The 22,516-nt window shown below is 38.0% G+C and overlaps 1 protein-coding gene across 6 annotated transcripts; it reads right to left on the bottom strand.

Moving 5' to 3' along the window:
- Nucleotides 1–756: 756 nt before the first annotated feature.
- On the bottom strand, nt 757–21,164 carry LOC127449301 (protein DDI1 homolog 2). Of its 6 annotated transcripts, XM_051712647.1 has the most exons (10): nt 20,479–21,161; nt 17,444–17,570; nt 17,088–17,351; nt 16,873–16,999; nt 16,626–16,753; nt 16,158–16,286; nt 15,858–15,961; nt 15,282–15,474; nt 3,870–3,921; nt 3,498–3,584 (listed from the first exon to the last, which is right to left on the bottom strand). In XM_051712647.1, exons 1-9 carry the CDS (start codon nt 20,614–20,616, stop codon nt 3,911–3,913), a joined length of 1,221 nt encoding a protein of 406 aa, XP_051568607.1. In that variant the 5' UTR covers nt 20,617–21,161; the 3' UTR covers nt 3,498–3,584; nt 3,870–3,910. The 6 variants fall into 6 exon arrangements, with proteins under 6 accessions (XP_051568604.1, XP_051568603.1, XP_051568605.1 ...); XM_051712645.1 differs by having other exon boundaries at nt 3,442–5,296; nt 20,479–21,164; XM_051712646.1 differs by having other exon boundaries at nt 3,442–4,791; nt 20,479–21,164.
- Nucleotides 21,165–22,516: the final 1,352 nt, after the last annotated feature.

The raw sequence follows: 22,516 nt of genomic DNA, 5'->3' as shown, positions 1-22,516 counted from the left end.
CTGGTGCCACAGCTGATTAGGGCTATAATTAATATATATATATGGTAGTTTTAATTTTAGGTGCTTTGTACAAAAATCTATAGTACTCTGGTACGAAAACCAACGGAACGACCTGTAAATACGCTGAACCATGTGAATCTAATTGATTTAGAAGAGCATTCTCACCTGTCCGGCTTCGGCCAATCAATGTAATTGGGCGTGTCTATTATTAAGTGAATCTCACGAGAAAAACAAAAACATGTCCGAGTTACGTAAGAGACTATAATGCATTACAACGAAAACATAAGGCGAAACTTACATATTATTTGAATTGCAAAGTATACAAAATGTATCATTTAATTTATTAAAAGTAACCCTCACATTCGATTTTTAAACTGCTTGAAACACTGGTAAACTATCTATTTCTTCCTGAAATTTTGTGACCTTTCCTCATTTAGGGTCCTCTTGAATGTGCATGCAAAGTTTCGACAGACAGATGTGTTTTGAAAAGGCTGTTCAACATTTGTTGCCTACTATGGTGTTAGGGGTCAATTTGACCCACGTTTTTGTTTAATTTAGCTACACAGACTTATTAATATATACATATATATATATATATATAATTATTATTATTATTGTGTCCAGACAGGGTGGTTTTCATTGCTGTATTTCAGTAATGATAATATGAATTAAGCCAGCATTTTAATTTATATTAAAATAAATACAAAACAAATACATTTATACACAATGCTAAGAAACAAACACTTGCACATGAAATATAAAGAATCACTTTTTCCTTTTATTTGGTTTTTAAACTGTATACAACATGAAACTGAGTATTTCAAATAGTTTGAACACAACTGATATATGACCCAGAGATAACATTTAAAATATGACAAGAGGATAGACATTATAACAGATCACAGAATGCCGGAAATGGCATGTCATGACTACACTGAAATCAAAAGCATTTAGACAAGCAACAACAAATAATGGTATTAAAACACAGACAACTCAAAATATAGTGGTAGCTGCAAAAAAAAAAAAAAAAAAAAAAAAAACAGTCTCTTTCCATAGACTACTTGTCAGCACCAACATTTGTCTGTTTCACTCAAAAACAATTTAAAATACCACAACAAAATCCTGATTCTGATTTAAAAAAACAAACAAACAAACAAACAGATACTACTGATGATCAAAGTATTTCTCCAGCAGTTTTGTAATGCATCATACCTTCCGCTTTCAGATTTGTTCATATATCATTCACAAATCTGACAACTATTGTTACACAATGGACTAGGAACATATACTGTGTCAAGGTTATGGTATTTAGAAGTCTACTCTGTAATAATTTCCAAAGGCAACCTACTGAAAACATGTCAAGATATACAGGATTGGCAATGGTAACTATCAAATAAAATAACTAAAATGAAAATGACCTCAGAGATGTTTAGACATTATTGCCAATTCAAGTGGGAAGTGGAGTCTGTAATGTGTGCTCTACTGGTTTACTCTCGATCAAATTGGTACAAAATGAGCTAATTTAAATACTTCAGAGGTTTCTACTGAAGGTCAGTAAACATCAGGCACAAAATCACTTTTGAGATCTAAAACCATGCAGTAGTTGGATGAATGGAAACAAGTCTATTTCTGACAAGGCAGAAGATCATGTTCGCTTCAACCCCACAATTTGTTACTCAACTATTTATGTAAATTGTAGATCAATTTATTGTGCTAATTCAGCCTAAACAAATGAAACCAACAATCCATTAAGGAACTACTGAACCAACATGCAAAACTTAAAAAGACTCCATAGCCATCATTGTTCTGTTAAAAGGGAGATATAGCCAGCTTCTTACAAAACAATTTTTGAACATTTTGTATGTTGGCAAAGTATACAGCCAGAATAAGACCATAAAGTACAAAACAATAAGGACTGTTAAAGGAAATCATGTGATGAAAAAAGGATCAAATGTTGACTGATGCCACCACTGCAGGTTAATTTGGGGTCTAGGTGGGCACAGTGATCTTTCTTGCTAGCAGCACCAGTAAGGCAAGCTCCACACTGCCTTGAGCTTGATCCAGTGCCTCAGCAGCCTCAAGGGCAGAGAATCCTGATGCTTGGATCCTCTGAATGTGCTCTAGTGGAAACTGTCCCATTGAGGGCTGCGTTGAAGGCTGGATGAAGTCTCTATGGAAAAGATGATCAATCTCAGGGGCTTGTGTTTGAGGATGAGGAGACGCAACTGGCCCAAGACTGGAATCAGTTGTTGAACCAGCTGCTACAGAAAAGGGGCGCTGCTGAGACGGGTCGGCCGATTTGGAGATGTCAATGCCTGAGGTGTTTCTGTCTGAAATGTCCTGCCCTTTCTGACCCTCAGGGTTTTCTTTAAACTCAAGATCTCCCTGGAAAGACAATATCTCTGCTAACGCTGACCCAAAACCTATCTCCTCACAAAGAGCCTGGTTTCCCTCAGGGGTATAAGGGCACTGAATCCCTTGTTCCTCTCTGGGATCTACCACACTAGTAGTTTGCTTCTCACGATGCCTTGAATTGCTTGATGTTGGTAAGTCTGGAGTTTCCTGCAATGATTGTGAAGTAAAGTCAGCTTTGGCAACTCTGTCCTCCATGTCATTTTCTGTGGCAGTACAAGAGGATGCATTAACTGTTGGGTTCAGAGTGACATTGTTTCTTGAAGTAGGATCCAGGTCCATCCTATCAGGATCCTGTCTGGGAATTGGAGTATTGGAGTCAGACAAATGGCTTCTTACACACACTTGAGGACAGCTGTTGGACATTAGAAGTTTATGGAGCTCCTTAAGGGTCTGAGCCAGGGACAGGGTGTTATCTGCCTCTAGTTGGTTTCTCTCAGAGGGCATTTCACTGTTCATGCTCCTTTCTGAGTCTGACTGGACAGGAGAGTGCCCAGAAGAAGTGGCTGGCTTAGCATGACAGGGTTGAAGGTTCAAGTCTGGAACAGGCATGAGTTGAGGTTGAGCCTCTGAAACATCTTCCATCACACTAACTTGTTCTCTCTGGGATTGTTCCAGAAAGTCGTGGTCAACTTCTTGTTTTGCATTGGAAGAAACATCCATGTCCATTTCCTGATCGAATGTTTGGGTCTGAGTGGTTGGGTTAAAGAGAGTAAAGTGAGATTCTGCTGCTACAGTCCCAAATGTGTCTAACTGACTGTCAGAATCTCCTGTAATGATGCCACTGGTCACTTCATTGTTCTCAGACACAGTACTAGAGAACGGTTCCTGAGAGGAAAGAGTGCTTGGGTTGGGAGCATCAGCTGTCTTTTCACAAGAGGAGTTTGAATCAGCCAGTTCTTGGGACTGAGATCTAAAGGTGCCATCAGAGGGATCTGGAGAGGGTTCTTCTACTTTCACAGGTGGAAACTGCAAGGATTCAGTTGATTCCTGGGTGGAATATGGGTGGCATACATCTGGTTGGGGAATTTCAATTGGAGATGCTCCCTGGTCTATAGAGGCTGGGGCAGACTTGGAACGATCCAGGGTGAGACTATGTGGATAACTTGAGGTTGAAGATGGTGATGTGAATGGCAGGGATCGTGGTGAGGTAGTTTTTCCATCTTCAATTTCTATGAGAGTTATGGTATTTGTTGATTACATTTAAACTCTACATTAAATACTCATGTCCTTAGACATGTTATTTAAACCATGCAAATTCAACAAATATTGAAAAGCATGCAAAAAAGCTGGCAAGAAAATTCTAATATAGTAGAAGATATAGGGGGTCTTACTCACAAAATGGATGCTCTTCCTGTGCATACCAATGTATATCATACATTTGCTATTTACAGTTCTGACTGAGATATTGTATTAGATTAACTCAACATATCATTTTGCCAATGTGATTGCAGTACCTGTTATGTAGAGCCCTCTCCAGCTGTCTGTCTGTATGACATCAGTTCTGTCCTGCTCATGGTTAGGGCAAACACCACACATTTCATGCAATAAGAGGTAGAAAATTAGCAAAAATGCATCCAGAGAAAGTGAGAGAGACAGGAAGCATGCACCCATCAATAACATTAGTTGCACAAGGTGGTATTCAGCCCACGTAACTCCACCCTACCACCGTTTGAGGGTAGTGTGTGGTTCTGTCTTGTAAGTTAGTTTTCCAACTTCCAGAAATTAATAAACACACTACTGTAAAACATTCAAGTTGAAGTATAAACCCTCAAGCCTTTGATTTCTAGATCGAGTCGATAGTTTCACCATGTCTGATCAGGTTTAATGTTAAATCTGAAACAATAGAATTCCAATGTTTTAACTCATGGTTTACTCTGTTTATTTTCTCATTTACAGTGTTCAAGTAATATTCCGGGTTCAATACAAGTTAAGCTCAATTGACAGCATTTGTGGCATAATGTTGATTACCACAAACATTTTTTGACTTGTCCCTATTTTTATTAAAAAAACAAAGCAAAAATCTGGGTTACAGTGAGGCACTTACAATAGAAGTGAATGGGGGCCAATTTTTGGAGGGCTTTTAAACAGACATATGAAGCTTATAATTTTATAAAAGCACTTTGTAACAGATGTTCGTATTTGGATCAAAAGGAGGAAGCGGGACACGGCGAGATCCAACTCAAAAGGGCTTTATTTCCCACAGCTTCACAGTCTAATATATATATATATATATATATTCCACTTTTCAGTGGTCACACTTAAATTAATGCTTTTCAGCACAATACAAATCGCACTCAGGAACACTCTGCTCTGTGCAGCTCTCTCTCTCCGTCTCTTTCAGTTGACTGGGTCATCTTTTATCTCCTCCGACTCTCACTGTGAACATGGAAATGGTAATTAGTTACAATTCATCTCAGGTGGATGTCCTTACCGCTTTCTCTCTCCCCAGATGGGCGCTTGACCACGCCCTCACCTCCACATACACCCACTGCCCGACTCAGGCCGGGGGAACCATCCGGACTGCCCACTCCCCCCCACTTTTCTGGAGAGGAAGTCCACGACAGCCATCTGTGCCCCCGGTCTGTGGACCACCTCGAACTTAAATGGCTGGAGTCGCAGATACCAACGGGTGATCCGGGCGTTAGCATCCTTCATGCGGTGGAGCCATTGGAGCGGGGCGTGGTCCGAACAGAGTGTGAATGCTCGTCCCAACAAATAGTAGCGGAGAGTGAGGACTGCCCACTTGATAGACAAACACTCCTTTATGGTGCTGTACTTCGTCTCTCTCATAGAGAGCTTTCGACTAATGTACAGCACCAGGCGCTCCTCCCCCTCCACTACTTGGGACAGAACAGCACCCACCTCCGTCCGATGCATCCGTCTGTAAAACAAAAGGGAGAGAGAAATCAGGGGAGTGCAGAAGCGGCTCGCCACAAAATTTGCAGCTTTTACCTGCGTGAAAGCTTGTTGGCACGGCTCCATCCACTGAACCGGGTCTGGGGCTCCCTTTTTAGTGAGATCAGTCAGCGGGCTGGTGACGTCAGAACCTTCGATAATAGCTGGCCAACCCCAGAGATGTCTCACCTTTTTGGTCTTGGGTCTCGGGCAGGTTGCGATCGCTGCACTTTTATCAATCTGGGGTCGCACCTGCCCGTAACCCAAGTGGAACCCCATATACTGCACCTACACCAGCCCAATTGTGCACTTCTTCGGGTTTGCTGTGAGCCCCGCTTGTCGCAGCAACCTCAGAACCGCCCTCAGATGCTGCATATGCCGTTGTCAATCATTACTGTAAATAACGATATCATCCAAATAAGCAGCGGCATACGCAGTGTGTGATCCATAAGACGCTGAAACATAGCCGGGGCCCCAAACAAACCAAACGGCAGGGTCCCAAATTGGTATAATCCAAACGGTGTGGAGAAGGCCATTTTCTCACATGATATCGGTGTTAAGGGGATCTGCCAATATCCCTTTTTTCCAAATCCAAGATTTGACAAGATGTATAATCATAACGGGGGAAGGGGGAATCTTACTAATAATAATATCATGTGAGTGTTTTACAAAGCATCAACATGTACAATTGTATTGATCAGACAGAATTGACATATAGATGCCTTTATTATTGTTATTATTAATATAATTATATCTGTGAATTTTACATATATATTCACTTGAGGAAACTAAAAAGTGTTAAAAAATAAATAAAAAATAAAAATAAAAATTCTGAGAACAAGTGAAAATGTATTTTTGTTCAAAGAAACCCACATACAAATTGGCATAATATGGAGCCCATGGCAGTACCCTTGGTTTGGAGAAAAAATTTGTTAATTCCAGTTCAGTTAATGTTTTGATACATTCTATGCTCTGACTTTTATTTTGATGTGGGTTTCTTCGAAAAACATCGATTACCTCAACTAAACATGTCAATTCACCAAGAAAAGGTGGTGATGTCAATAAAATTTTGTTAAAAAGAGAGGCCTATTATATTTATCCACTTTACACTGTATCTTAAGGGCATGAATTTGGATTTGATATCTACCCATTTCTTTGATTTATTGAGTCTTTTGGATGAGATTAGTTTCTTGTACCTGTGTTTAATGATGACCTATGTCCCAATTTTTCCTATTACTCTAAATGTTTCTATTCAAATTACTGCACTGTCTATAAAATGTGATTCACTGAATATTTCTGAGAGTTGTCTACATTGTCTGAATCTCTATGATAATGACGTATGTACTGTTGTTTTTAGAATTTGTCCCTAATTAATTGTTCACATTGAGTGTGATTGAATGATTATGAGATAATTGCTTCTGATTGTTAACAGGTGTACACAATGGTGTGTGTTTGAAACAAGGATATTTAATGAAGTGCTGCCTATTGATGTGTGCCTGATGAAGAACTCTCTGACTGAAATGGTGCTGTTGTTATATATATATATATATATATATATATATATATATATATAAAAAAGTGAAGTGTAGAACAGTGTGAATTTTCCTCGTTTTATTTTCAGAAATTTTGGATGTACGTATTTTCTCTTTTCCATATAACTTTACACAGAAAAGGTTGGTGAACCATTTTACCACACTAAAATGATGTTTACACGAAATTCTGTTGATTGATCTTAACTGGTATTTAGGGCTGCAACTTTTAATCTTCAATTGATTGGACAAACTTTTTATTTCCTGTGTTTTATTAAAAAGGTATGTGTTGTGTGGGTGTTTTTTTTTTTTTTGTTTGGTTTAAAAAAAACAAAAACAAACAAATGACGAAGGGCGTAAGGATTTGGTTTATCACTTTCAGGACATATGCAAAATAGTTCCTTTCCATTACTTGTAAAACTTAACAAAAAGTACTGTTCGTTAGAGTAAAATGATCCATCAGGGAGTAAGTGGAACAAAAAAAAAGCAATTGTGACCCCAGAATATAAACATTTAATGATTCTACCCAGCTGAAAAATGCATAATTATGTTACATACAAATGCTTGAGCATAGTCTATGATTACATTAAGTTTTTTAAATTAATATTGGAAGTTTTAAATTGTATTGTCACTGACTACATGTTTCTAAAGTATTCTTAAAAAAAAAAAAAATTAATGGTGTATGCTTATCCAGTGAAATAATGTTTGCCATAGTTAACATTTACTGGTGAAATTAGACATTACATTTGGCATTATCAGGAGGACTATCAAATATTAGGACCCGTAGCGTTATTATTATATTTGGCATTATAGCCTATACAGTTTTAATATTGTACAATCATCTGTAAACGCAGTGCAGATTCACTGTCGCGCTGAAAAGTCGCATCCCGGCGGTGATCAACATGCGTTTACATGATGAGAAACGATATAAAACACTTAAAACCGCATTCTTTGAGCTCTGAGACATCAATGAGAGTTTGATTACGTTGAAACTGAAATCGAGTTACGACGTTGCACGAGTTTAATCAAAATTATTGCGCCCCCGTTCTCGATTGCTGTCGGTTTGATTGACGCGGATGGGCGTCTCTTTTGGTACAGACGAACAGTTTTGGGGAAACGCGCGAAAATACGCGCCTGATTTTGAATTCATAACATGTATTCATTAGAAAATAGCAGAAAAATGTCAGTTGTACGCCGGAGAGAAACAAAACACGCCCTCTTTCAATGCACCTGAAGCAGCAACTGCTCCACATTAAACCGTATGCTTATGGTCTTCTTTGAAGTGTTTATAAAGTTCTGCTTTGGCCGTGTTTTTCCGCCTCACTTTGTCTTTTTTAAAGCGAGTTTCTTCATGCAACACGTTTTTCACTGCGCTGTTAAGTGACGTCACTAACTACGTTTCCGTCCAAGGATTTTTTGCGAAAAAAGTTTAGCGCATCAAAATAAAGCTGATGGAAACAAAAATTATCGCTAACATTTCACAAGTGTCGACATATTTTTCCGTTTAATTCTAGCGCATAAACTCTATGTCGACACTTCAAATGTCGCGAAAAACTGGTTTGGAAACACTTTTTGTTGAAAAATTGGCATTAACACAAAAATGTAGTGTCACATGACAGAGTTTACCCCAATCGTTAGCCTGTGTCGATCATGACGACAAGGTATCCATCATTAAAAGCTAATTTATTGTACGTGATTATGGATTGATCTTAATGGCATATAGATCCGATGCTGCAAATATGACACTTCCAGGAGTGCCAACACAAATATCTCGCATCATGCACATCAACAAGTGCACGGAGAACAAATGAATGGCCACTGTTTGTGATTAATTCAATCATGATCGACATCCGTTTATTTATTAAAGTTGCTTTTCACGCTATTCAAAATAACAGACGGCAGTCATGGAATTAGCCCACAATACAAAAAACATATAATTTATCTGTACAAAGATGTTTAAAATACACACACACAAAAAAAAAACACAATATTAGGAGAAAAACATCAGTGTGCTTTTTTGGAACACTATAAAATTATTGTTTATACTTTTGAAAAAAATGCTGGCAAAATTCCCTGTATTAAATTAGGCTAAATAAATTACCAAATGAATAAAGCATTACAATATTTAATTACCAAATGGTTTTTTTTAGGACTATATATTAGGGATGTGCGCTACTACTAATTTGACCGTCGTTTAAACGGAAGTTTAACCGACTAGTCAAAAGAGAAACCAACCTTCAGAAAACAGTAAAATAATAATAATAATAATAATAATTTATGCGATCCATTTAAAATACTTACAGGTGCATCTCAATAAATTAGAATGTCGTGGAAAAGTTCATTTATTTCAGTAATTCAACTCAAATTGTGAAACTCGTGTATTAAATAAATTCAATGCACACAGACTGAAGTAGTTTAAGTCTTTGGTTCTTTTAATTGTGATGATTTTGGCTCACATTTAACAAAAACCCACCAATTCACTATCTCAAAAAATTAGAATATGGTGACATGCCAATCAGCTAATCAACTCAAAACACCTGCAAAGGTTTCCTGAGCCTTCAAAATGGTCTCTCAGTTTGGTTCACTAGGCTACACAATCATGGGGAAGACTGCTGATCTGACAGTTGTCCAGAAGACAATCATTGACACCCTTCACAAGGAGGGTAAGCCACAAACATTCATTGCCAAAGAAGCTGGCTGTTCACAGAGTGCTGTATCCAAGCATGTTAACAGAAAGTTGAGTGGAAGGAAAAAGTGTGGAAGAAAAAGATGCACAACCAACCGAGAGAACCGCAGGCTTATGAGGATTGTCAAGCAAAATCGATTCAAGAATTTGGGTGAACTTCACAAGGAATGGACTGAGGCTGGGGTCAAGGCATCAAGAGCCACCACACACAGACGTGTCAAGGAATTTGGCTACAGTTGTCGTATTCTTCTTGTTAAGCCACTCCTGAACCACAGACAACGTCAGAGGCGTCTTACCTGGGCTAAGGAGAAGAAGAACTGGACTGTTGCCCAGTGGTCCAAAGTCCTCTTTTCAGATGAGAGCAAGTTTTGTATTTCATTTGGAAACCAAGGTCCTAGAGTCTGGAGGAAGGGTGGAGAAGCTCATAGCCCAAGTTGCTTGAAGTCCAGTGTTAAGTTTCCACAGTCTGTGATGATTTGGGGTGCAATATCATCTGCTGGTGATGGTCCATTGTGTTTTTTGAAAACCAAAGTCACTGCACCCATTTACCAAGAAATTTTGGAGCACTTCATGCTTCCTTCTGCTGACCAGCTTTTTAAAGATGCTGATTTCATTTTCCAGCAGGATTTGGCACCTGCCCACACTGCCAAAAGCACCAAAAGTTGGTTAAATGACCATGGTGTTGGTGTGCTTGACTGGCCAGCAAACTCACCAGACCTGAACCCCATAGAGAATCTATGGGGTATTGTCAAGAGGAAAATGAGAAACAAGAGACCAAAAAATGCAGATGAGCTGAAGGCCACTGTCAAAGAAACCTGAGCTTCCATACCACCTCAGCAGTGCCACAAACTGATCACCTCCATGCCACGCCGAATTGAGGCAGTAATTAAAGCAAAAGGAGCCCCTACCAAGTATTGAGTACATATACAGTAAATGAACATACTTTCCAGAAGGCCAACAATTCACTAAAAATGTTTTTTTTATTGGTCTTATGATGTATTCGAATTTGCTGAGATAGTGAATTGGTGGGTTTTTGTTAAATGTGAGCCAAAATCATCACAATTAAAAGAACCAAAGACTTAAACTACTTCAGTCTGTGTGCATTGAATTTAATTAATACACGAGTTTCACAATTTGAGTTGAATTACTGAAATAAATGAACTTTTCCACGACATTCTAATTTATTGAGATGCACCTGTAATCTATTCCAAATCCAACACTAAATTCCACTGAAAAGGGGCATTTATCTGCGACATGCTCGCCTTGAATTATGATCATTGTACTTTAAATATACAACATGACACGCATTCACTGAATCAACGTTAGTGAATATTTAATAGACATATTTACTGAAAACAATTGAATGAATAGTGCAGGATCAATGGAACAGCAATTAAAAGCCTGTTCTAAACGGAAATCAAGTAAAAGTTACTTAACATATTTAAACAGTCAGGACATTGTTGAAAATAATTAACAGGTAGACTAAGCCAAATCTATGAGAGAGAACAAAATGCGCTGAAAGTTGCCCGTATTTCACGACATGCAGTCATGCATTAACCATTGATCTAATATGACAGCTGTTTGGTAAAGAATGTCAAACAATAAGAGTTACGATGTAAAAAAAAAAAACAAAAACAAAAAGGAGCTATAGGATAGAAAAAAATAGGCCTGTGATGTAGCCTACAATAAATCTAATGTATTCTAAACATGACGTGCACACAGAATAAAAGATCGTTTAACACGTTCAGCAGTCGGCACCTCGTTGAAAACAGCCTTCTTAATCAGCAGATTAATAAAATGGCATACCTAGTCTAAAACAGTTATTTTCTAGGCTACTTACTCAAAAGCATAAATTTTTTGTTGAGTAAAATTAACCCGTCGACATGGTCCGGTGAAAGACGGGACTTGACTCACCTGAGGCGTCTATCCTGCGCTTGAAAAAAGCCCGCTCAGCGGGAAAATAACTTCCAAGCATGCACAGATGTAAAGAAGACTCAAATGTGAAAACATCCATAGGGACTTTCAAACATTTGGAAAGCCGATTCCCGCACCACCGAAGTGATTTCATTACTACTTTGCTGAGTTTTCTTGTCTAGTGAGAGGATATTTTCCTGCGCGCGCCGCGAGTGAGTGAGCGAAGAAGCACGCGCAGCCTGAGGTGAAATTCAACTCTGTATCTGCTCCAGATATCCTCTTTTTAAATAATATCTGCATTATTAATTCTATTTAAAATATGTAACATTAATATGACAGTAATTTAAGTGCAGCCTCTGTAAAAATATAAAGCCAAACGTAAATGTGTAAAAATTATTATCAGTTTAATAGGGGCAAATATTAACCGACTAGTAATTCCAGTGTCGACTAGCAGCATCAGAACCGTTTAGTCGACTAGACGACTAGTCTCGCACATCACTACTAATATATATATATATATATATATATATATATACACACACCTTTTCTTTACACAAACTTAAATTAACCATACCCTGTTCTGTAGATGAAAAAAGTCAGCTGAATGACATTCTCAGAATGTTCTACACTAGATAAAACTATTTGTCCAATGCTGATTTCACTTTCAGAAAACAAGCTTTTGAACATTTTAAAACGTTTAAATATTTTAACTCTTTACCTCGGATCACATTTGCTAAGCTTCTTCAGAAAATGTAAATTGCATTAGGACACTAAAATTAATTTTAGATCATAATCAAGTTCAGCTGGTCGTTAAAAGTTGCTGGACAAATATGCGGGACATAATGCAGTTGAGATGGAAATGCTTTAAATGATTGTTCAAAATAGCCTATAGAATATCAGGAATGTATCATATGTAAACACTGATATTACACCGGATCAATTCTTCTTTAATAGCTGTGCACACAGCATATACACATCGATGGATGGTCTTTATACTAAGACCGAAAGTTTCCCCACTACTTGGTGCAGGTTGCCTGCTTGAACAGGGCCGTGACGATGCGCTTTCGGGACAGAAGCCATGACAACCTGCGACAGGCACAACATCAGGACCAATATTACAGTACTATCAGAAGGGCAACAGCTCCCTTTTGATTGCAATTCCTCGTCATCTGATTGCATTTATTTGTGAAATTAAAATGACAGTAAGCTGGCTAATTTCAATTAATTGTCTCAATACTCTCCCCATTTTACCAAAACGTCTGGGAGGCGAAAGGTACACAAATAGCGATAAACACATTTCAGTATGGAAACGGCTTAAGGGCAGATTCCTTTTGCGATAAACCAAAACTTATGCGACAAAGTATTTTTTTTTTAAGCATGACGTCATCACGCACACCATTTTTATCGATAAAAGGCCATTTGAATGGAAACAGGCAGAAGATGGCAAATTTCCCAAACTTTTTTTAATGCATTTTTACTTTGTCAATAAAATATATATTGTATGTGCTTTTCCCTCTGTACTCCTAAAAAATTCTTTCAGCTGTGTAGATGTTGTTGTGCACGTTAGTTATCCGGTCTGTTCCACACATGTGCAAAAACCTCTCAAAAACCTGTTGCACTTACACACCTATATAAACCGCGTTCTCCGGGAGAAATCCAGCTTTCTCTTAATCCCTTAACCGGTGTAAGGAAAATGGCATTCTCGTTTACATGACGTTTCAGATCACCCTTTCCTCCAAAACCCTGGATTAAACGGTTTCCTTAAGTGCATGTTAACGTGGTCATTGTACACCACCTTGTGAACTAGGTGAGTAATTGGTTCTACACAGCAACCAGGACAAACCAACTATACAAATGAAGGGTCTTTTTATATATATATATATATATATATATATATATATATATATATATATATATATATATATATACATACAGTTGTGCTCAAAAGTTTGCCTACTCTTGGAGAATTGGTAATATATGTACCATTTTTAAAGAAAACATGAGTGAGCAGGCAAAACACATATCTTTTATTTCTTATGGGATTCATATTCAACTGTAGGTTCTAACAGAATGGCACAATCATAAAACATGGCGACAAAGAAAAAAATTAAATGACCCCAGTTCAAAAGTCTGCATACCCTTAGTTCTTAATACTGTGTATTGCCCCCTTTAGCATCAATGACAGCGTGCAGTCTTTTGTAATAGTTGTCTATGAGGCCCCAAATTCTTGCAGGTGGTATAGCTGCCCATTCGTCTTGGCAAAATGCCTCCAGGTCATGCAAAGTCTTTGGTTGTCTTGCATGAACTGCACGTTTGAGATCTCCCCAGGGTGGCTCAATGATATTAAGGTCAGGAGACTGTGATGGCCACTCCAGAACCTTCACCTTTTTCTGCTGTAACTATTGGAGGGTCAACTTGGCCTTGTGCTTAGGGTCGTTGTCGTGCTGGAAAGTCCAAGAGTGTCCCATGCACAGCTTTTGTGCAATGCAAATTGTCTGCCAGTATTTTCTGATAACATGCTGCATTCATCTTGCCATCAATTTTCACAAGATTCCCCGTGCCTTTAGAGCTCACACACCCCCAAAACATCAGTGAGCCACCACCATGCTTCACAGTGGGGATGGTATTCTTTTCACTATAGGCCTTGTTGACCCCTCTCCAAACATAGCGCTTATGGTTGACCATAAAGCTCTATTTTGGTCTCGTCACTCCAAATTACAGTGTGCCAGAAGCTGTGAGGCGTGTCAAGGGCTTGTCATTTGTGGCATTGGCACAGTAAAGGCTTCTTTCAGGCAACTCGACCACGCTGCTCATTTTTGTTCAAGTATCGTCGTATTGTGCTCCTTGAAACAACCACACCGTCTTTTTCCAGAGCAGCCTGTATTTCTCCTGAGGTTACCTGTGGGTTTTTCTTTGTATCCCGAACAATTCTTCTGGCAGCTGTGGCTGAAATCTTTCTTGGTCTACCTGACTTTGGCTTGGTATCAAGAGATCCCTGAATTTTCCACTTCTTAATAAGTGATTGAACAGTACTGACTGGTATTTTCAAGGCTTTGGATATCTTTTTATATCCTTTTCCATCTTTATAAAGTTCCATTACCTTGTTACGCAGGTCTTTTGACAGTTCTTTTTTGCTCCCCATGGCTCAGTATCTAGCCTGCTCAGTGCATCCACGTGAGAGCTAACAAACTCATTGACTATTTATACACAGACACTAATTGCACTAATTGACACAAAGTTTACATACCTTTGAATGTTTGGCCTCGTTTCAGACACACAAGGTGACACACACAGGTTTAAATGGCAATTAAAGGTTAATTTCCCACACCTGTGGCTTTTTAAATTGCAATTAGTGTGTGTATAAAAAGTCAATGAGTTTGTTAGCTCTCACGTGGATGCATTTTTTTCTTTGTTGCCATGTTTTGTTTTATGATTGTGCCATTCTGTTATAACCTACAGTTGAATATGAATCCCATAAGAAATAAAAGAAATGTGTTTTGCCTGCTCACTCATGTTTTCTTTAAAAATGGTACATATATTACCAATTCTCCAAGGGTATGCAAACTTGAGCACAACTGTATATATATATATATATATATATATATATATATATATATATATATATATATATATATATATATATATATATTATTTTTTTTTTCCTCATGTTTTTGACTTATCAGTATTCTTCCTGAATTGTTATAGTCTGCACAATCCCAAAGAAATCATTTCTCATAGTTCTACAATAGACCTCTAATGAGGATTAATGACTTGCATTAACATTCCAAATCTAGATTTGATTACAACCAGTTAGCCAAGCCACCTCAAGACATGCATCTCACCGCTGTCCTGCACAGATCTTTGTATTGCTTCTGCCAGCTCTCTGTCTGCAATCTCCTCCGGTCTGGTCTCCTCTCGTCCCTCTGCCCCATATGCCAGCCTGGCACACTCAGGCAGCTCTGCCTCAGGCAGAAAACGTGTCTCTGTACCCGTCGTCCCAATTAGGAGGACATTTTTCTTTAGATCTATGGAGCACTGAATTAGAACAAATCAAGTTATAACATGAGAATGACAGCAGATATTGAGAGATGAAGAGTTGAAGCATTCATAGCTGAAACATCTAATGAAAACAAAAATGTTTCTACAACTTAAATCTTATGTTCAACAACATCAAACAATATTACTGCAAAAGGTTAAGGTAACAAGCTAGTTGGGCCACATTTATAAGGTTGGTGGAGATCTAATATATACATATTTGTGGACAAGGAACTTCACTAGCTAAAGGTCAATGTGGCTTCTGAATAAGGAAAAGTCTGCATTCAATGACAATATTCAATCTATTACATCAGCAAAATCTATTAATTACACAGAAATAGAGCAATTAGGTAAAAGACAATAAACCACAGTTTTTAGCAGACCTGGTGTCTCTTCAGCATGTCAAGGCCTAGCAGCATGTCCATTGGTTGATCCTCCAAAATGGAGAAAGAGCAAGGGAGGAAATCTCCTTCAATTTGCACCTGGGCTGGACAGTGCAAAGGCACAAACAGAAAAAAATAAAACTCAATGCTATACATAAAAAATAAATAAAAAAAAAACCATTTTTTTTAACAGTCTATCCAAGCTTTATCCTCAAGGTAAATGTTACTGGAACTCAACAAAAAATGTCATTAAAGTAATATAAAGGTATCTAAAAGGAGCAGTATAGATAAAAGCCTTACCCAAATGGACTCTACCAATAATTTTCTGTGTGCCGACACCTTTGGCAATGCCTGCCCAGCGTCTGTCTACCAGACGCATGATATTGCACCGCTCTGCACATGCTTGGCTCATAATGGTCATCTGAGCTCCTAAAAATAATAGATAATTAACTAAAAACTATTAACTAATTAACAAAATACTATTAGATAATATTTAAAAGGATTGAAGTGCCACAAATGAATACAGAATCAAGCAACTGAAATCAAATGTAAAGTCGAATAGTTAAGAATTTATATGCAAGTACGCTGCATTTGTGATAAAATATTTTTGGATATATGATCAAATTTTATGAAATTATTTAACAGTCATAAGGATTATGGCATGACATTTTTAATATAATTTATTTGTTCCATGCACACCCATATAATATTAAAGAGTGGAGTAAATGCTGAATGCATGTGCAAGTCACACAAAATATAACTGAATACCTGAGTCAACAAAGGCTTTTACTGGGTGCCCATTGACTATGCAGTTAATGTAGAGCATGACCACCTGGCCAAAACTCTCAGGTGCTTCTTCCATAGCAATGGTCATATTCTCCTCAATGTTGTGCTGTCTGGAATTTGAATTAAAAAGAGTAATGCATTCTACATTTTATTTTTTGCCAAGAATGTTGTGTGAATGACCTGTGTGCCATAGACAAAGTGTTTGCAAACAATTTCACCCCTTTGTTACCTGATTTCCTCCTCAATCTTGGCCTGGGCCTCAAGATCAAAAGGATCTGCGGTCAGCAGTTTAATTCTCTCCTGCTCTCTCTTGGCTCGGTCCTGCTGCTGCTCCAATAGCACCTTGGTGAAGCGCTCTGTGAAAGTGAATCCAAATTATTCTCCATCAAAGGAGAACATTCAATAATTCACACAGATACATTTAGGCTTGTCTTCTCCATTTACCAAGGTCTCCACTCAGTAGAGCCTCAGCAAGGGGAGGGTTTCGCTCCTTCAGCAATGACAACTCATGTGGGTTTGCCAGCAACATGTCTCGTAGCAAGGCAGGATTGTCCAATCCCTGAGGAGAAAGGGCTGAGCCTGAGCCTGGGGTGGTGGCTTGGGGCAGCACTGACGAGGTGGCACTGGGACGCTGGGCTTGTTGCGGTCTGTTTTGGCCTGAGGAGGTCCCGGGTACAGCAATGGAACTGAAATCAATGCGAGGCACCCCTAAGAGATTAAGAGTAATAGTTATTCATTCCAATTTAAGCTTAAAGTTTTATTAACCCATTTTTAGAACAGACCTTGAAATGCTGGTTTACCTGGAATCATGGGTTGTGGCGGCAGTATCCTCTCTTCCTGTCTTAACACCACCACGTCTCCATCCTTCAGACCATAGTTCCCCAGGGCACGGGTAGGATCTTGTAAAGGCTGTTCTGCATATGAGATCTATGCCAAGTGTTAAAGAAATGGTTAAATATCTTTTACTCAATACTTGTTTAAACAGTAGGTCACTTTTCAGATATCAATAGAATTACTCATTTAAGTAACAAAAAAAAAAAAAAAAAAAATCTTAATTTTGAGTTTAATAAAATAAAAATTCCTAGGTTAACTGTTTAAAGCTTGCAGTTTCAGTTACAACACCTTTAAATAGACCATGTATACATTATAGCGGTCGACCGATATGTTTTTTTTTTTTAATGGCCAATGCCGAAATATCACACAATTTAATACAGTAAATAACAAACATAAAATTGCTAAAAAATAAACTCTAATTTAGCACTATATTTAGTCAATTTCACACAAAACTAAAAAATGATATTGTATTTTAAATGGCAGATAGCAGTTTTGTCAGATTTCTGTTTAGTCATCAAATTTTAGTAATTCATTTGCACATGAAGAAATTGTTAATATATAAGAAAGAAGGAAACAACAGTACACACAGTCCTCCAGCAACCATGGATGGCATGTCCACATTAGCAATCGCATTTACTCAAAAAGTTCAGAATCAAACCGATTGTACATACAGTGCATAGTGAAACGCTTTTACCTTGGGCTGCATCCGAAAATGTAGGCAGCTGACTTGCTACCTTGCTGCATGATCAGTTAATGGCTTTACTGACAGCTGTTTTGAATGAATGGAACTCTTAAGGAAACTGGTCTCCGAACAGTATGAAAAGCACCTTATTTTCATCCTACCTCCATATACAGCCTTGAAGATGCACTCACGCGCTCGTGCGGATCCAGCGCGAGCAGCAGCAATCTCCTGACAGTTAAAACAGGATCACCTGCTTGGGTTGTCACAGGTCAGACCATCATGATTTATGAATGAAAGGAACTTTTGATCCTGAAGTTTTGATTCTGGCTGATAGAATACGCACTTCAGAGGAAGATATTAGATGAGAGCTCGACAAGAAGAAAACGCTGGATTTCGCGAGGTTCGTGAATTAGGCTACATCTGTTTAAACAAGATGTCTGCATATTTGAGAGAGGGAGAATGAAACAGGCGAGCACTTCAACATTATGAGCTCAACCGCGGCTCTGATATGCAGATTGTAAATGACACTTTGTACACCGGTCTATTATTGTAGTATCACGATGGCATGCAACAACAAAACGAACCGTGACTGGTCGTTTACATGTCTCAGTTGCTTCACATGCAAGCAGGTGATTCTCAGCACCCTCAAGAAAAAAATAATCGGCCAAATGGAAAATTTATCGGCCGATAATTAAAAAAAGTCAGAATATTGGCCGATTTATTGGCCTCGCCATATATCGGTCGACCACTAATACATTAAAGGAATAGTTCACTCAAAAATGAAAATCCTCTTATCAGTTATTCACCCACATGTGTATGACTTTTTTCTTCTGCAAAACACATATTAAGCTTTTTTAGAGGAATATCTCAGCTCTGTAATCATTCAATGCAAGTGAAATGCTCCAAAAATGAGATACAGTCAGCCTAAATGTAATCCATAAGACTCCAGTGGTTCAATCAATGTCTTCTGAAGCAATCCAGTTAGTTTTGGGTGAGAACAAATAAAAATATAACACCTTTTTCACTATACATCTAGTCATTGCTGTCTTTACGCACGATCACGATTTCAAGCTCGATTACACTTCCTAGTGCTTAATGCATGCGCAGAGTGCTAGATGGCACTATCAGAAGTGTAATCTAGCTTGAAATCACGATCACCAAAAAGATTGTTGTCAAGATTTATAGTGTAAAAGGAATTACTTTTTGGTCTGTTCTCACCCAAAAACCAATTGGATCGCTTCAGATGGCATTAGTCGCATTCTCCACTGCTGGGCAAAATGAAGGCGTACTAGTGCATGCCAGGGCCAGTTACGTTCCCACTTTCACTTCTGGGGCTTAATCGTGCCTCCTCTGGGCTTATTCGGAGCCAGTGGCCTTTGGCCTGCTGATTATTCTGATTAACCATAGTCCTATTGTTAGTAGAGATCACTCGGGACGGCATGCCAGTTAAAGAAGGTGAGTTGTCAACGTTAACTTATCTTGCTAGCTAGCAAATGTTTACATACAATATAAACTTGATAATCTAGATAACTAGATATCATGCGTGTTTGTTTTGGCTTGTGAAATGGGCAGGGTGTGTGACGTTTGCACCGGGGCGGCGTATTAGAGGTGGTTTTAGGGCAATGCTGCGGGGCTTTTGGCCCGATGGTGGGAATGCAGAGTGATTTTGGTCTCGAGGTCCGAGGTTATTGGCCCCGGCTGACCAGTTTATGGCCCTGGCCCGATAGTGGAAAGCGGCTATTGAATATACCACTGGAGACGTATGGATTACTTTTATGATGCCTTTATGTGATATCTGGAGCTTCAGAGTTTTGGCCACCATTCACTTGCATTGTGTGGACCTACAGAAAATCTTCCTTCGAGTTCAGCAGAAGAAAGAAAGTCTTAGACATCTTGGATGGCATGAGACTGAGTAAATATACAGAGAATTTTTGGGTTAACTATCCCTTTAAGTTTCTCTTTCGATTTGTTTCAACACGCTTCAGTTGGTTTTTCAGTTTGTACCTCCACAAAGGCGCACACGAACACACTTTAGAGTAGTTTTGTGTTTTTACAACATTATTCCGTATCAGGAAGCAGTTAGTACGTACTATACAGTAGTTTCAGCAAAACAACCCACCTTTCCTTGGAATGATAGCAAGGCAAATACTCGCCATCAGACCTGTTAATCTTTCTAAATTTTGGGGTGTCCAGAAGGGTTGACATGGGGTCAGCAAGCTATTAATAGCATGGACCTGACGTGTTGTTTGGAACTAATGTAAATCAGTTCGCTTAGCATATTGGCTAACTAACTGAGCAACACTTCTGCAAGATGTTTACCTGAATTTCCCCGGCAGGTACTCCTGATTCTAGTTCGCAAAGAGCTAGAAAATCCCTGAGTTCAAGCTCCGGGGACACGTCCAGGGCAAAAGTGGTTTCCGAGCGGTCTCTCGGTACACAAAACACGGTGAGCAGCATTGCGCTCGGGGTCACTGGAACCCGGTTACTGCTTCTCTCGCTGTCAAAAACTGCCTTTATTGCAAAGTTTTTCAATAATAAATGTACCCAAGTGTATCCTGTTAAAATTCGATGTGAAAATCATTTATGAAAAAGTAAAACACATGTAGAAACTACTGTGTAAGCAACTACAATTCACCGATACAGAAAATCTCACTTCCTTCCCTTAGCGCTCCTGCCACTGCCGTAAACCGATTGCGTGTGTCGTACTTCAGAGAGACATGAAGCCTATGGCAAGTGCTTTTAACATTTATTCCTTAAAACTGACTAGCATATATTTTTATGTTTCAATTATATTTAAGTAGCATTTTTAGTGACTAGTAAATATTCCAATTGTGACTTGTATCTTTTTCAATTTTACTAGTTCTTATTCATTATAAACTAGTACATATTCCAGCAGTCATCAGTAATTAGATACTTAATTCTTTGCTACAAATTACTATTCCAGTAATGGCAAGTATCTATTCCATTGTTACTGGTAACAAATTGCAAAATGTTGTCATTGAATTCTGAAGGAATCTGTGGTCAGAAATCAACTATTTCACATCTGACTAGTATGCAGGCTGTTCCTATAGTGACTAGTGTCTTTTATTGATTTGTTACTCATAACTAGTCATTAGATACTATTACTTAACATATGGCTCTTTGGAATACTCAATTCTGATTGGTTAATGGCACCATCTAGCATTCTGATATTTCTGAGCAACTGCACATCCACATGTCAGGTCAGTCATCTGGTTATTGCAAGCCATTTTTACTCTTTTTCGGATCACTTTGCGATCTGTACAAGTAAAGCTAGTAAAATAATTTCAACTCAAATCAGTGTTTCATGTCCATTTATTTGGCAAGTAGTCTTGTAAAAGGCTAGGTATTGAGGAGTCAGACTCCAAAAGAACTTTGATGCAAACCGGAGGTGGATTTCAGCTGTTCAATGATTTTTTTCATCTCAAATTATAACGTAATTTTAACCTAGATCACTATTTTATGTCCATGTATTTATTTATTTTGTTTGTAGCCATGTAATAAGCGGGATGATGTACAGTCAGGCGGTTGTTATTGCAAAATAAACCCAACAGGGTGATCATTTTGTTTAATTTACTAGTAAAATTTTTGATTGAACTACATTACATTTGACAAGTTGAAAAAAGCAGTTGTAACTAGTGAGATACAATTTTTTTTTACTAGTAATAATTAGAATAGACACTAGTATCTAATAAGTACTAGTAAACTGAAACAGTCACTATCAAAATAAGTACTAGTCTCTCATAAATAGTTACATGTCTGTTTGAAAAAGACACTAGTCACTATTGAAATACCTACTTATATCTAAAAAATAAGTACTAGGAACATAAACTTAGTGAACTTTAAGAAATGCATTTTAAAAGTACTTGCCATATAAGACTGTCCATTAAATCGCCATTTATTTAGGTATTTCTTTATTATTGTTCGTTTATTATGAGATGTCAATATGTTGTTGAATAAATAACTGGACTAATAAAAAAAGTACATCTATATTATTCAATATTAAAATAAAATTGAATATTAATAATTTTAATGACAATATGAATCGAGTATTATTCAGTATTAATATTACAAAAGGTAATTTAAATTTTTGTTCTTTATCATAATTTTCAATGTTCATATAATTTTCAGTGATTGAGGCAGACTTGACTTCACCAGCAGGTGGCGACACACCCCAACCGCTGTAATGCAGAGAGCGCAACAGCACAATATGCAGTTCAACAACTCTGGCAAGATCATTGTATTTTAAGTGTTTTTAATTACATTACTATTAATTGCTGTTAAATAAACAATTAAATGACCATTGTTATAATAAATATGATGGGCTGTCAAGTATACC

The sequence above is a fragment of the Myxocyprinus asiaticus genome, chromosome 12 (assembly GCF_019703515.2).
Source record: "Myxocyprinus asiaticus isolate MX2 ecotype Aquarium Trade chromosome 12, UBuf_Myxa_2, whole genome shotgun sequence".
Taxonomy (NCBI): domain Eukaryota; kingdom Metazoa; phylum Chordata; class Actinopteri; order Cypriniformes; family Catostomidae; genus Myxocyprinus; species Myxocyprinus asiaticus.
Note: the sequence above shows the minus strand (reverse complement) of the source record. Positions and strands in the feature narration are given on the sequence as shown.

What these genes read in the sequence shown, in the direction of transcription:
- LOC127449301 (XM_051712643.1), bottom strand. Translation starts at nt 4,035, where the DNA reads ATGTTATTGATGGGTGCATGCTTCCTGTCTCTCTCACTTTCTCTGGAT. An exon ending in GAGAGGGCTCTACATAACAG is followed by an intron (nt 3,585 to 3,869) that starts GTACTGCAATCA and finishes TAACTCTCATAG; the next exon opens with AAATTGAAGATGGAAAAACT.